The following is a 13700-nucleotide window of genomic DNA, read 5'->3' as shown; positions in this document are numbered from 1 at the left end:
CCTCTAGGTGCTCTACAATGTGTTGTTAGAATGTATTTCTGGAGCATAGAGGGTACCTTAGTACCCATTGATCACTGTGAATTTCAAGTTACGTTTTTATTTCATGTGTTCATCAGGTCTAAGCATTTGACTGTTTTATGCCAGGTGTCTGGTCATGCATTTTTCTGGAACTCCCAACAATTACTGATGTGAAGATCTAGCTCAGCTGTGAGCCTCTTTAAAATGTGTGCCTCAGAACTGCAAAGGTCTCAGTGTCCTGGCTGGCCTCTGGCCCTCAGAGCTAACCCTCCAATTCATGTACCCTGCATCCTATCCCATAGCCAAGCGTTTCATCCAGCACCTGGGACTCAGTGTAATTAGCACAGCTTAACAAAGCATGGCCTTAGGAATCACATGCATTGCCATGCCTGTGAACATAAGCTGATATAAGGTTTAAAATGCTCTTCATTTTTCTTTTGTCATACTGTGGTATGTGCTGACATCAGATGTTAGTATGTGGGCACCATCAACCTGACTCAACATCTGTTGCTATTCAGCTCGTAAGCCAAATGGTCACTGGCTTTCTTGGCTTTTTTTTTCTATGCCCTTCTCTAATAACGGGAGGAAGAAGGAGCCTTGCATGCCATGCCCTCTAAAAGCTTCTCACACATGTGCTTGTGCAAGCAATGTGCTCAAATCTGGCTAGGTGTAGTAAAATTTTTAATTTTGCTCTAAGTTTTACTAGTGGTAACTTTCTAAGCTTATTAACTTATGTAACTGTCCTTGCTCTTTGTTTTTCTCACACTTTAATGGTTTTAATAAATGAGCATAGTTAAAAAGTGTTATGGTACTGGATTTGAATCCATCCCTTAGTTAGAATTTCCAGCATGAATACCTATTAAATAATTTTCTATCTTATCCTTTTGCTATGCCAGAATGGAGTACACTATCCTGCATATGTAAGTCAATTTCTTGTAACTACATTGGTTATTTTTAGTACTGAAAAATATGTGGTTTTCAAAGTTCTGTATATGTATTATTAAGTGTGCATGAGTTTCTCTAAAATTTAAAATTTTCTTGTTTAAAGGTACCTGCTCCTATCACATACCCATTGACCACACCTCAAGTGCCTGTATATGGAATGGTAAGAAGCTTGATTTACTTTGTACTCCTGAAAACTGAGTTTTCTCTACCAGTGGGTTTCATGTAATAAATTATGATGTTCAAACCATCCTGCAAATTAAATGTATTGGCAGTAGTGTGTGAAATACGGTATGTTCGTCACACTGCATTGAAAGAGATGACTCTGAGGTTGATACAGCAGTGGTTTTTAAAAGCTTTGACTTCATTCTGTGTGTGTGTCTATATGTTTCTTTTCTACTATACTTCAAATACAGAAAGATGTATCTTGTGAAAGTACTTTGAATTTTATATATTTGTTTTTGTGGGATTTTTGTTTTTAGGTACCTCCTCAGGTTGGAGCTGCTCCTTTGATGGCACCCCAGTCAATGATGTACACACAGCCTGGTCTAAGGCCAACAAACCCTTTTGCACCTGTTTCTGAAACTCAGGTGAACAGTGCTCTTTAATCTTGTTTTCATTGAAACTTCAGCCTTGGCAAACACAACCAAATGCTTCATGAAAGGCTGCAGGTGTATTTCTGCATGTGAAAGTGAGTGGTTCCTCAGTCGAGCGCAGCAACTTTTGCTGGTGAGGAGGCAAATTCAGATGATGGAATTGCAGGAAGCAAGGAAGAAAGTAAAAATGTAATTTTTACTTCTCCCTGTTTCAATATTAAGTGAACAGAAGTGGTGAAGGCATGTAGGTTTTAGTCTCCCTATGACATTCGTTGGATACTTGGTTTAGTCATGCTGACCAGATCAGTGTTGGAAGCTTCTTCAAGGATCAGGGATGTGGGAGGGAAAAAGGCATGGACAAGAGATCATTCAGGCTGGAGAAACTGTACTCTTGTCATCCAAATACACAGGTCTTAATATTCTTTGGGATTTTTTAAAGTGCCAAAGCCTATAGTCTTAAAAGTAACAAAGCAGCCAAATAGATTCTTTATTCTAAAACACTGGGAAAGCATTTGTTATGTAACTGGCATTAATACATAATCTTTGTTTCACAGATACAGTTTATGTAGAACCACCAAAGCAACAAGATGTGAGAACAACCAAATACTGGTAAAAAAACGAAAAGACTGAATTTCAATCTTTCCACGATGTATTCCTGAACAGGGCAACTGTTTATTCCCTGTATAATACAATATTATTTTGAACTGCAATGCTTTAGAGATTCTTGTTTATAACAGTCACTGCAGTGTGAAGTCATGTTTGTTTCCTGATTTTTTTTTAACTGCTCAGCAGAAAACTATTTTTATTGAGGTTGACTCAGAAGGTGCAAGCTGGATTACCATGTTAAAAATCAAGAACTTTACATGATTGCTCTACAACCTTACTCATCAGTGGATTACCTTAGGAATTGACTAAGAATGTCAAAGTTATTTATTTTATTCATAAATTCTGTGGCTGCTGTAACCAAGACACAACACGAAATCAAATTGAGCAATAAAATTTTTGTGCTCTAATAAATACTCAGCTAGAGCAATGCTTGCATTATCATAAGGCAAACATTGTGTGAAATCAGACAGCTTTTTCACATTAGAATAACTCATAGTAATTTGCAAACTTTATAATGTGAGTTTGAAATGCTGTGAATCAACACGACACATTTTACACAGACATAGTAAAAATAATAAATTGCTCCATTGGTATGTCAGTATTACAGGGCTAAGTGAGAAGAGGCAGTAGCTGCAAGGCTCCAGGTCTGTGATGGAGATGGGGAAATGTGTGTTCCAGAACAGCTCACGCAGCTCCAACAGGTGCCAGCAGCTGCACCTGCATAGGTGCCTGCCCTGCAGGTGGCACCTCCCAAGGGCTCAGGGAAGAGCAGCCTGGGGAGCCAGGCTCTGTCAGTGCCCCAAGCACAGCACACAGGAGCACTCTGAGAGCCTCGTGATAACTGCAGTGGAGGCAAGAGAGCCAGCTCTTCTTTCTGAAGTCCATTAGGTCAAGAGACTCAAACCTTGCAATCATGCTGACACTCGTGAACTGGCAACTATTTTGAAATTATCCAGCTGTAGAGAATAGCTTGTGCTTCTTTTTTGAAATAAGAACCTAGTTGTAAACCATATACAAATAATTATTTTTAAATGTGTAAATACATGTAAACTTTTAGATAGTTGTTTCTTTGATGCTGCAGTAATCTTTTTCTTCTGTAGTAATTTCAAGGTAAAAAATTAAGAAATCCGGACTCTTTTTGAAAGGAAAATCTTTAAAAACAAATAATTTATGAAGTATTTCTGTTCACAATGGGTCAGATGTGTACAGACTTCTGGAACATATTTTGTACTTAAGAATCTTCCTCCAGAACTGAAATTGGCTATGAAAATGCCTTACCTTGCATTTCTCACTGTCTGATAAAGAGTGATAGCATTAAAAAAACCCAGTAGTTATAATTAAGTAGATAGAAGTGGGAACAACCTTTCCTCCAGAAGTTTTGTGGCAAAATGCAATGAAAAGCTCTGCTGTAAAATTACTTCCAGTAATGATTAATATTAAAGCTGAGTTTTCTATTGTTACAATAGACCTCCAGCATAGTATGTCTTTTTATCTTTTGGGAGAGTCTGTAATTGCAGAAATATCTCTCACTCTCGCCATAAGTGCAGATAGGCCTGAGAATCTTGTCAAACTCTCCTGCAGAGAACTTCTAAATTAAACACATTCCTCAGAGTGAGAACAACAACCCTTCTGTTTTTCCAAATGCTTAATTCTGTCCAAAGAGTGCAAAAGTAGTATTTCCTAACCCTATGGTAAATATTTTGCCCAATGAATCAATACAAAAGAAACAAAATAGAACTCCTCTCCCCAACCCTTGAAATCTGTAACTGCTCATTTCCTGGAAAATGAAACCTTGCAGAAATTTAAAACTCAGTGTTCCTTGATGTATATTGATTTTGAAAGAATTTGGACCCAGTATATGGTAGTTTAATGTTCAAGTTTGTATTACAAAGGGCTTCAAGCTTTAATCCACCTTTATTGGGTTGAACAATTGTACAGTTTTAAGCCAATGAGTTCTTCAGTGCCTATAGTTGCCCTCCACATGCTGAGGGAATAGATGCCATTTCAAATGGGTCGTCGTGTTGAGAGGACTGTTTATTTAAGAAATAGTGAATTCCATAGATTCATTCAGCAGTCAAAAGTCTTGTGTTCAAATTAGATCAGTCCATGTAGTTATAAATGTCTGGGCATTAATGGCAGAAGTGAGAGTGCTACAAGCAGGCAGTTCCTAGCACTGTAAGCTGTTAGGTCTCTTTCTTACACTGAGTTGTATAAGTAATAACACATTATTTTAATAAAATATGCAAATAAATGCCTGGCAAGCAGTATATATTTGTTATAACTTTATTGCAGAGCATTCTGAATATCTGGAATATACCTGGCTCAGAAGTGGATTTAGTACTGGATAATAGCTTGCACTACATCTGATTTGCTCTGGATCTTTTAAATGGTTCTTTTGGTCTGCTTTCTTGTAGCAAAGCTGTCTGATACCAACTTTTTAGTATTAAAAAAGGAGAAACAGCCACAAAGTATGTTTTAAGAACTTTATAACCTACCTTCTTTTGTTGCTTTGAAACACAGCTTACAGCTTGATCCTTGTGAAGCAAAGATCTCTTTGTACCTTCTCTCTGCACACAAGTGCACAGGACTGGGTTTTGCCCAACTCTTCCTTGTGCATGTATTGGAACACATAAAATGGCAGAGTATGTGTTTAAATAACACATGAGAAGTGAAAGCCAAGGACTTAGAAAAGCCTTGACAGCATCCTGGCTATTCTCCACAAAAAAAAACCTACTTTGAACACCAAGGTGATTCTTGAGGGTGACTGTACCAGCCTGCAGAAACTGCGAACAGTAGTTGTGGTGAGTGAAGAGAGATGTATATAAATGTGATTTTCCTTCCAACTCATTGGATCAGAATCATGTTCTGAATACTTCAGGAAGCTGATAACTAAGATCTCTCCATGTTTGTCTGAACAAGGAGGAAGAGTTTGATTTGTGCTGTACACTTTGCATTATTGTACTTTAGTGGGTCACTTGAGCCTCACTGTTGGGACTTGGGGCTGCTACTGGCAGGCTATCGTGGGGCATGCCATAGGATGACTTCTGTGGGACTCTGGAAAGTTGGATTGTGTGAGGCCTCTTGGACTTGAACATGTACCTCTTTAAATAACTGGGGTTTTCTAATGTTCTCTAGATATAGTTTGACTTTGCCTCCGAGAAGTTACTGATTTTTTTTAAATGAATTTTGGACATGTGTACTAGAAAAATCTGTTCTGTGCACATAGTGATGAAATATTTGTAGGTAAAATAACAAATGGACTTTCATTTAATAAAAAAAAAAAAACAACACCAACAGCAAAAACCACACACACAAATGTAACAACAACAAAACTTCTGACTACAAGATTGAATACAGGGTGTATCTATCCCCAGCTGGATATTTTGATGTGTGGCAGGGATGGGGGGGTTACAATTAGAATAGTATGCACTGTGGATCGGTGCTTAATTTGTACATAAAAAGGAAAACTTTGTTTGGGGTAGTTTGTATTGTAAGGATAACATCTAAAGGCACTGTATCAGTCATTTATTTCCATTGAAAAGATTATATTTTTGAGCAATGGAAACTGTACATGTTATCATTTATACATTACTGATAGCTAGGACTATAGAAAACCTGTTGCTATGACTCTGAAGGTGTATCTGACTTTCATTGATCTGTACATTGCTGCATCACTACTTCATGCAGATTCTCATGATCATTTATTTGAAGATATTGTAGTAACTGATACAGTTACAACAGGAATTGTAACGTCAAATCTTTCAGTATATCTCAGATGTGTATCCTGGTGATTAAGCTTAATCCTTTACCAAATGTTTGGCTGGAATCTCATCTTGAAGCAATGACAAAATAGGTGCTGGAACAGATTTCCCTCACCTCAACCCACACTTTATTTATTTAATAGGTCTTGTTTTGTATGTTATGTTTTCCCCCATAACAGGTTTGTGCCTTTTATTGGATATTTATTTAAAAGGAGCTATGATAATTTAGGTTGCTTTTTTCAGATGTATTCTTGTACAGCTGTTCCTTTCTGTGAGTTCCTTCATTTTATAAGAATACAGAATGTGTGGAAAATATACTAGCCACAAACTGGAAAAAAATCTAAGGATTTATGTTCTATGAATTTTTTAAAAAATAAGCCTAAGCACAAGACTGGCTGTGTTGATATTTTAATTGTGGAACTTCACAATTTGTTAATATGCAAATTGTTCATTTTTTAAAAGACTGCTCATATCCACATATTTGATGAAACAAGTTTTGGAAAAAAATAAACTTTGGCATATGCAAGGTGTGTGTATGTGATCATTTTTTGTGTTCTCAGGCTTAAGGCTTTCTGTAATGCCTATAAGCCATGGCTGAATTAGGGTGCTTAATTGGCTGATTCCACCTCTGTGTTTACACTGGAGAAGAGAAGGGAGACTGAGCCTTGGCTGAGTTTGCCTAGAGCTGGATTCATTCCCCAGCCGTCATCATTCCAGCACTGTGGAGAGCCTGGGACAGGGCAAGGACACGGGGGTGCTATAGCTGCTCCTTCTTTCGACATCAGAAAACTCTATTTTTAACAGCTGCATCTTTGTTTCTTTAGGTTTCAGGGATCAGTTTGCGGTTGTGAGCTTGGAGTGCTCAGTAGTTGATTCGTGTCGTCTCCGTCTCAGGGCCGGGGCTCCGGGGCTGGGCTGGCGCTGCCGCAGCGGCCCCGGAGCGGCGGGTTCAGTGAGCGGGCTGCGAGGGCACGGGGGGCACTAGCGGTGATCCCTGGGCAACGCTTACTGCAGACTGTTAAAGGCATTGCTCCTGTTTGCTCTGCTGGGCCTGTCATCTGCGCTGTGGGAGAGGCAGAGCAGCTGCGTTTAGAAACAAGGGCGCTTCCTCCGCAGGCAGAAGCAGGGGCTGGGATAGGCGGCATCTCCTTCCCGTCCTTCCCGGCACACGGCAGGCAAGGCACTCACAGTTCCGACCCCCCAGGCAGCCCCCGCTGCATCCCTCTCACCCCAGAGCCTTCCCTGTCCCAGCGGAGCCGCCCCTTCCTGCCCCGCCTCCTCATCCTCACGGGCCAATGGGCGGTGCCCGCTGCTGCCACCGCCCCGCCCAGCCCGCCTCGCGCCCCGCGCGGCGCTGACGTGATGACGCCGTCGGGCGCACGCCGCGCATGCACCGTCCGTTCCCAAATGGCGGCGGCCGGAGGCAGCGAGGCGGCGGCAGCGGCGGGCGGGAAGCGCGGCCCGCTCGGCATCCCTGAGGCGGCGTTCGTGGTGAGCGGGCCTGGGCGACCCTGAGGCGCTGTTCCTGGGGACTGGGGCTGGGCATCCCCGAGGCGGCGTTCTGGGGAGCGGGCCCGAGGAGTGGGGGCTGTGCTGGGCCAGCCGGGCCCGGCCCCCGTGAGGCGGCACCGCGGCGGGCGGGCGGTACCCGGGGGTGAGGACGGCCGAGGCCCTTCGCGGCCTCAGCCCTGGGCCTTCTCCCGGGTGAGTTGCCCTGTTCCGATGCCGAGCTGGCGCGTTGCCGTAGCAGAAGCTCGGCTGCCCGCGTTAAGCAGTGCCGCGTTACTGCTCTGCCCGAGCGGCAGCGAGCGGCGTGCTGGCAGAGCCGCCCGGCGCACACCGGGCGGGGCCCGCCTCGCCGCTGCTGCTCCGCGGATAACGGGCCGTGCTCCGGGCAGCCGTCCGCGCATCTTCGGCTCTTAATCCAGTTTTACACTGCTGAGAAGATTCACTTTTCAGAAGCGCCGATGTGTTCTTGAAAACCAGCAAATGTGTGATTTCTGGAAAACAGGCCGAACTTGTTTATCCAGCTTTAAAAACTGATGTACCGAGGGTTTGATGATTCTGTTGAGGGGTTGAAAAGCAGGAGTCGGTGATTTATGCGGTGGCATAATTCCACCATCATCTGTTGTCCCCTTTCAGCTGTGACCTCAATCTTGGTACACAGTCTTGATTGCTGTTTTATTTCCTTTGATCAATAGCTATGGATCCCAGTGGCTGTACCTACCTGCCTTGGGGATCTTGGGAAGTGTTGGATGTCTGCCCCATCTGATACAACTGCTTTTGTAGAGATAAATTTGTTTGACTTGCATTTTGCTGTTTCTAGATGTGGTGCTTGTACTGCTGATGTGTCTTGTCTGGGCATAGGACCTGACCAGACAGGTGCAGTGCATTTACTTCCAGTGATCCAGTTCCTCCTTTTCCTTTAAGGTTTTTAAACAATAATTAGGATGTGGCATATCCTTACTGGGCTGGAAAACCATTGCTTCTTCCAGCTAACTTCCTTCCATGCCTCATGAGAGACCAGCAAAGATCAAAGTGAAGGGGAAGGGTCGTGTCTTCAGCTGCCCTGTGAGACCTCATTGATCCTGAGAGAGCAGAGCTTGTGGTCTCTGCTGACTTTACAGTGCAGGTGGCCACCCTGGCAGGAAGCAGGACCTAAACAGCCTCAGCAAACACTTTAAGTGCATCTGTCCCATCCCTCACTCCCTGCTGGTGGCTGCCTTTGCAGCTGTTGTGTTTGCTTCCACGTGGTTTCCTTTCAGTGCCTGTGTCTGAAGTATCTTGTGTGCTGTGTCACGTGGCTCCAAGGGTACTGGGGCTGTGCCTTAGCCCTGTGCTTCTCTTCAGTTCTTCAGAACCTTGTGGATCTTCATAATCTCTGGATCTGAACATCTGGGAAGTTTCCTAATTCTCAGTTTTGAGAGGTGCTCTGATCAAGTACAGGTGTGCCTGCAGAAGAGCTCCTCGATGGTGACCATAGAGTACTTGGATGTAGATGTTAGAACAGACTTTCTTTTATTAAAAATAAGCCTGCATTGAGAAGTTGTAATGGTATTCTGCTCTGCAGAGTGAAATACTACTGTCTTGAGGAGAGGTTTTACTAGAGCTTTTTTTTTATTTCAGAAAATAAGTTTCTATTTCAAAAACATTTAAAGACTTGCATTTCCCCCCACCACCTGCTGCATGGGCAGTCTTACTGTGAATCTTGTCTTCAGAGATGTTTCCTGTGAGTGTCTTGGTTCAGTAGAGGCTCCTCACACAATTTATGGCTCATGTCTTCTCTGAGGCAGTTGTTCTGTACTCCCCTGTCCCTCTCCAAGGTTCAAGTGATGTTAAGCACTCAGAGCAGCTGGTGTTAAGACACAGGGTTTTGCTGGATGACAAACTCTCAGAACAGAAGTTTCAGCTGTGGTGGTTTTGAGCTGTTGCTCAGACATTTCCAAATGAAATGCCTTCTTTGCTCTGCCTTCCTCAGCAGGTGTGAGGATGCAGCTCTGCAGATACGTGTCTCTTGTCATGTTCTCTGCACTTGCCCCCAGGTGATGAAGCTCTCTGCAGAGTGAGTGCCTGCAGCTCTTTATTTGGGTCATCACTCAGAGGAGAACCGTAGGGACACGTGGGAATGCTCTGTCCTGCTGCACTTCAGGGTTTCTACAGAGCACTCCTGTGGCTTGGCTTGAAGTTTGCAAAATGGTGCTTTGCCAGTAAATTCTCTTCCTAAAAAAGATACAGAGGAGTTTTGGCAGGTCCTTGCAGAACCTGTAAGTGTTGTAAGAATTCCGCAGTGGGGGTGCTGTGGAATACACCACAAAGTGAGGATCCTAGTGGCTTTGGCAGCCTCAGAGCTGTTCTGGTCAAGCTTAAAGAAGTGACTGTGCCTCAGCCTTGCAGATGGGGAGGTGGGACAAGAGCCTGACCAGCAGGCTTGGAAGCCCCAGCTGGAAAACCCTGGGGGTAAATCTGAGCTCACCTGGAACTGGGACATTATGGAGTGGGCGGAGATCACCACTAGATAGGAGGCCTGGATTTACTTCTGGAATCACTTCTCAGCATCTTTGTTTCAGGAGGATGTGGACTGTGTCCTGTCCCTGTGCACAGACAGATGGGAGCTGAGGCAGAGCTGGGTGCCAGGCAGGGTGTGGGGGGAGCTGCTGCCCACCTGCTTTTGCTCTCTGCCCTGGGTGCTTTAAACAAGCAGAGCTGCTTCCACAAGAGGGAGTTTCATTTCACAGTATCCTCAGGCCTCACTTCAACGCTTTCCCAAACCTAATCCTTGTTTTCTTTGTTGAGGGCTTCTCTCTGGGAGCTTTATCCGGAAGCAGGAATGCTTCCCTGACTGTGAGGTAGCTCGAGGCATTTTTCAGGCAGTCTGAGGTGTGGTCTCTTGAGTTTGGATCTGCCACCTGGACAGTGCTGCCTGCTGCAGGATGTGGAGTTCGTGTTCTGCTACAGATTTCCTTAATGATAAGGAAGGCAGGGACTTCTTACCAGATTCACTAATTTTCTTTAGCCAAGAGAGTTAAGGCATCATAATGAGGGGGAGCAGCTCCATCTCTGATATCACTTTAGTAACATATTACAGTCTTTTTCTGGAATGGAGACCCCAAGTTCAAAAGGAGGAGCTGAAGAGGCCTGTGGTAGGGCTTCCATCAGATTTTACTGAGCTGTGGAGACAAGGGCAGAATTACCTCAGAGGGGGAGTGGTGTCATCTGGAATTTTGTGTGTACGTGGTGCCAAGGCCAGAAACAGGTGATTGGTCCCTGGCCTGGTGTACCTTTCAGCAGCTGGGAACGTTGGCCCCCAGCAGCTGAGCTGCTTCCTGGGCTTCTGAAGGAGGCACATGCCAAGGCTGACATCCTTGCCAACTCAGGCCTTTCTTCTCTGGCAGCTTTGCCTGCCAGTCCCATGGCTCTCACTGTCAGTTGATGGTAGGACTGGCCAGAGTTGTTCTCTAGGGGTTTCTGTGCCTTCCTGCTAACTATAGAAGGAGCTTTTGAAACCAGGCTGTTCACTGCCACAGTGCCTGTCTGAGCAGATACCTCCGTTTTCCCCCCTTTGCATCTTTCTCTGCCACAACATGCTTGATCAGGCTTTTTTCCTGTGTCAGTTTTGTCCAAAATAGTTCATAATCTGGTTAGCCACAGAGAAGCATTATCCCTGCTTTCCAGGTAGGAAACCCAGGTTTAGCCATGCTCCATGGATACCCACCCCTGTAAGGTGTCACTTGTCATCAGCCAGGACTGAAAGCACCACTAACCATGTACCCACAAATATGGTTGTGAAGTAAACCTTGCACCTATCCCTTAGTTCCCTGCAGAAAAAGCAGGGAGGGGGAAATGAAGAGATGACTCAGAAAAGAAACAAAATGCTTTTGTACTCCACTCCAGAAAAAAAGTTTGTTTCCATTTCAAACTCTCTAGATATGTAGCTGCAGTAAGATGACAGCATGTGTGTGTCTAGAATTTCCATAAAACTCTTCTAACACTGAGGGTTTCTTTCTCCCCTTAAAGGAAGATGTAGATTCTTTCATGAAACAGCCTGGAAATGAGACAGCAGATGTAGTTCTTAAGAAGTTGGATGAGCAGTATCAGAAGTATAAATTTCTGGAACTTAATCTTGCTCAAAAGAAAAGGAGGTAAGTTGTAATTTTTGCAGATTTGGGATATGTTTAGCACAGTTGTGTTTTTTTTAAATGATGAGTCTAGTGGCCAGGAAGGCCTGGGGATGCCCGTGCCTCTGCCAGGGCTGTTGGGGAGAGCGATGGCCTCAGCTCTGGAGAGCTTTGGCTGGAGCAGTGCAGGGTCCTGTGGCTCTCACTGTCAGAATAGTCCCTGAACCTCAGAAGAAACACACTTGTTTTGTTTTACCTGCAGTGGTTTCAGTATATCTCTGCTGAGGTTTCCTGTTCTCTGGGAGATTACAAATATTTAGAATGTACCATTTTAATGAAAGGGGGTCTGTTACTGTTCCTGTGTGTTGTTCCCATGTGAAAGCTGAGTGGGTTGCTGTGCTTCCAAAGCCAGCCAGCCTTGGTGTTGTGAGGGGCAGGTGAAGCTGGAGCTGAGCTGCCTTTACATGCCATGTCTTTCAAACCTGCTTTTGTAAGCTGGAATAAGCTGTTAACAAGTTTTAAAATGGAGGGTGGACTGTATAATAAAACTGATCACTTGTTTAGGAAACTTTGTGTCTCTGTAAAATAATAAATTATGACTGTTGTTAATTCACAGGCTAAAAAGTCAGATTCCTGAAATTAAACAGACATTAGAAATTTTAAAACACATGCAGAAGAAAAAGGTAAATTATTTTGAATATCTAATGAGTATGAGAAAAGCTAACTACCTTTCCACCCTAACAGAACACATTGCAAGAAATGTTTTGGAGAGCACACTTAATATGCCTTTATAAATAACAGAATTATTTTTAAAGGTATGTAGTACTTTTTGAAAGCTAGTTCAAAAAAAGTTAATGTTTGTAATGCAAACTTCATTTTTAATAGTGTATAGATTGCAGCTAAGCTTTGACTTCATCTCCATTCTTTATAGAGATTTCTGTATTGTTTTTAAATATATCTTTTAAAAATGCATTATTCTTGGAGCTCTAACTTTACCGTTGAAGTAAAGTTTTGTAGAATTCCACACAAGTTTATACTGTATCAATGGCAGAAAGCAGAAAAGTGTGCTCTTTATTCTAAGTTTTATGTCTTTAATATATTTCCAGTGAAAATAGCAATTGTAAGTTTTATCATTTGTCTTAAGGATTCCACACATCCAATGGAAACCAGATTTTTATTGGCAGATAATCTCTACTGCAAAGCTTCAGTTCCTCCTACAGATAAAGTTTGTTTGTGGTTGGGGGTAAGTAAAATGGAACTTTCTCTGAAACTCAATAACTTAAGGCTTGTGAAAGAGTTTTGGTTGCTGTCTCCCCTGATTGTAGTGGGCATGATTCTGTTGATGGTGCCTGGTGGTGCTGCACCATGGCAGCAGAGCACATCTAACCAGGCAACTTCAGTGTGTTAATGAAGACTTCTTGTTCCATTTTATTTGGTTCTTGAACAGTAAGGCTTCAGAGAATTGTCTTTTGGCTGGATTGTTCTTTCCAAAAACCTTGTTTGTGTTTCCCTTACCATTTCTGTCACTTTTTGGTTCAAATTAATGACCTTGCCTGGCATGGGAAAGTGCCCAGCAAAGTAACTTAGTTTGGCAAGTAGCTCGCCATCTTCTCCATGTTATTTGTATTCAGCATCTTGCTTTCCCTTTTCATGCACCTTTTTAGGGAAAGATTGGATTTCTGTTCTCACAGATATCTGCCAGCATTTAGAGTGGACTTTGCACTAAAGCCTGCTGGGATCAGCATTCACAACCCAGATTCCTAAGTACTTAAGCACTATCAGGTTGGAGTATTTTGTATTTAGAGGCTTCATTATATGTGGAGATTAACCTGCTGATGCTTATTTTGAGACTTTTAAATCATGGATGTTCCTAAATCCCAGTGTTGGCTGCCATACAAAACCTCTTGGTTAGGACAGAAACACTGTTGACACATGAACCATCCAGACTGATTGGACAGTTGCATACAAAACCTCTTGGTTAGGACAGAAACACTGTTGATCCAGACTGATTGGACAGTTACTCCCAACCTTTCCCACTTCTATCATAAAAAGAAACAAATTTTCTGATACCTGTTGCTATTAGGAGACTTCACAAACACTGACTTTCATGGAACATCCCAGGTTTATTTTCTAACAGAACATCAGAGAAGGTTTGTCTTATT

The 13700-nt window shown here is 43.1% G+C and overlaps 1 protein-coding gene across 5 annotated transcripts in view; it reads left to right on the top strand.

The window, feature by feature from the left end:
* Positions 1 to 13700, top strand: part of VBP1 (VHL binding protein 1) — a 39334-nt gene that overhangs the window by 22524 nt on the left and 3110 nt on the right. For 2 of the 5 annotated variants that reach the window (XM_041396654.1, XM_041396652.1), the window contains 3 exons: positions 1067 to 1123; positions 1443 to 1550; positions 2111 to 6449. In XM_041396654.1, coding sequence (XP_041252588.1) covers positions 1067 to 1123; positions 1443 to 1550; positions 2111 to 2125 — 180 coding nt within the window. In that variant the 3' untranslated portion in view covers positions 2126 to 6449. Of the gene's footprint in view, positions 1 to 1066; positions 1124 to 1442; positions 1551 to 2110; positions 6450 to 7305; positions 7415 to 11437; positions 11563 to 12154; positions 12222 to 12682; positions 12782 to 13700 lie in introns of those variants that run through there. The other 3 variants (XM_041396656.1, XM_041396653.1, XM_041396655.1) reach the window with 3 other exon arrangements.

Source organism: Onychostruthus taczanowskii, unplaced genomic scaffold (assembly GCF_017590055.1).
Source record: "Onychostruthus taczanowskii isolate IOZ18803 unplaced genomic scaffold, ASM1759005v1 scaffold13, whole genome shotgun sequence".
NCBI lineage: Eukaryota > Metazoa > Chordata > Aves > Passeriformes > Passeridae > Onychostruthus > Onychostruthus taczanowskii.
Note: the sequence above shows the minus strand (reverse complement) of the source record. Positions and strands in the feature narration are given on the sequence as shown.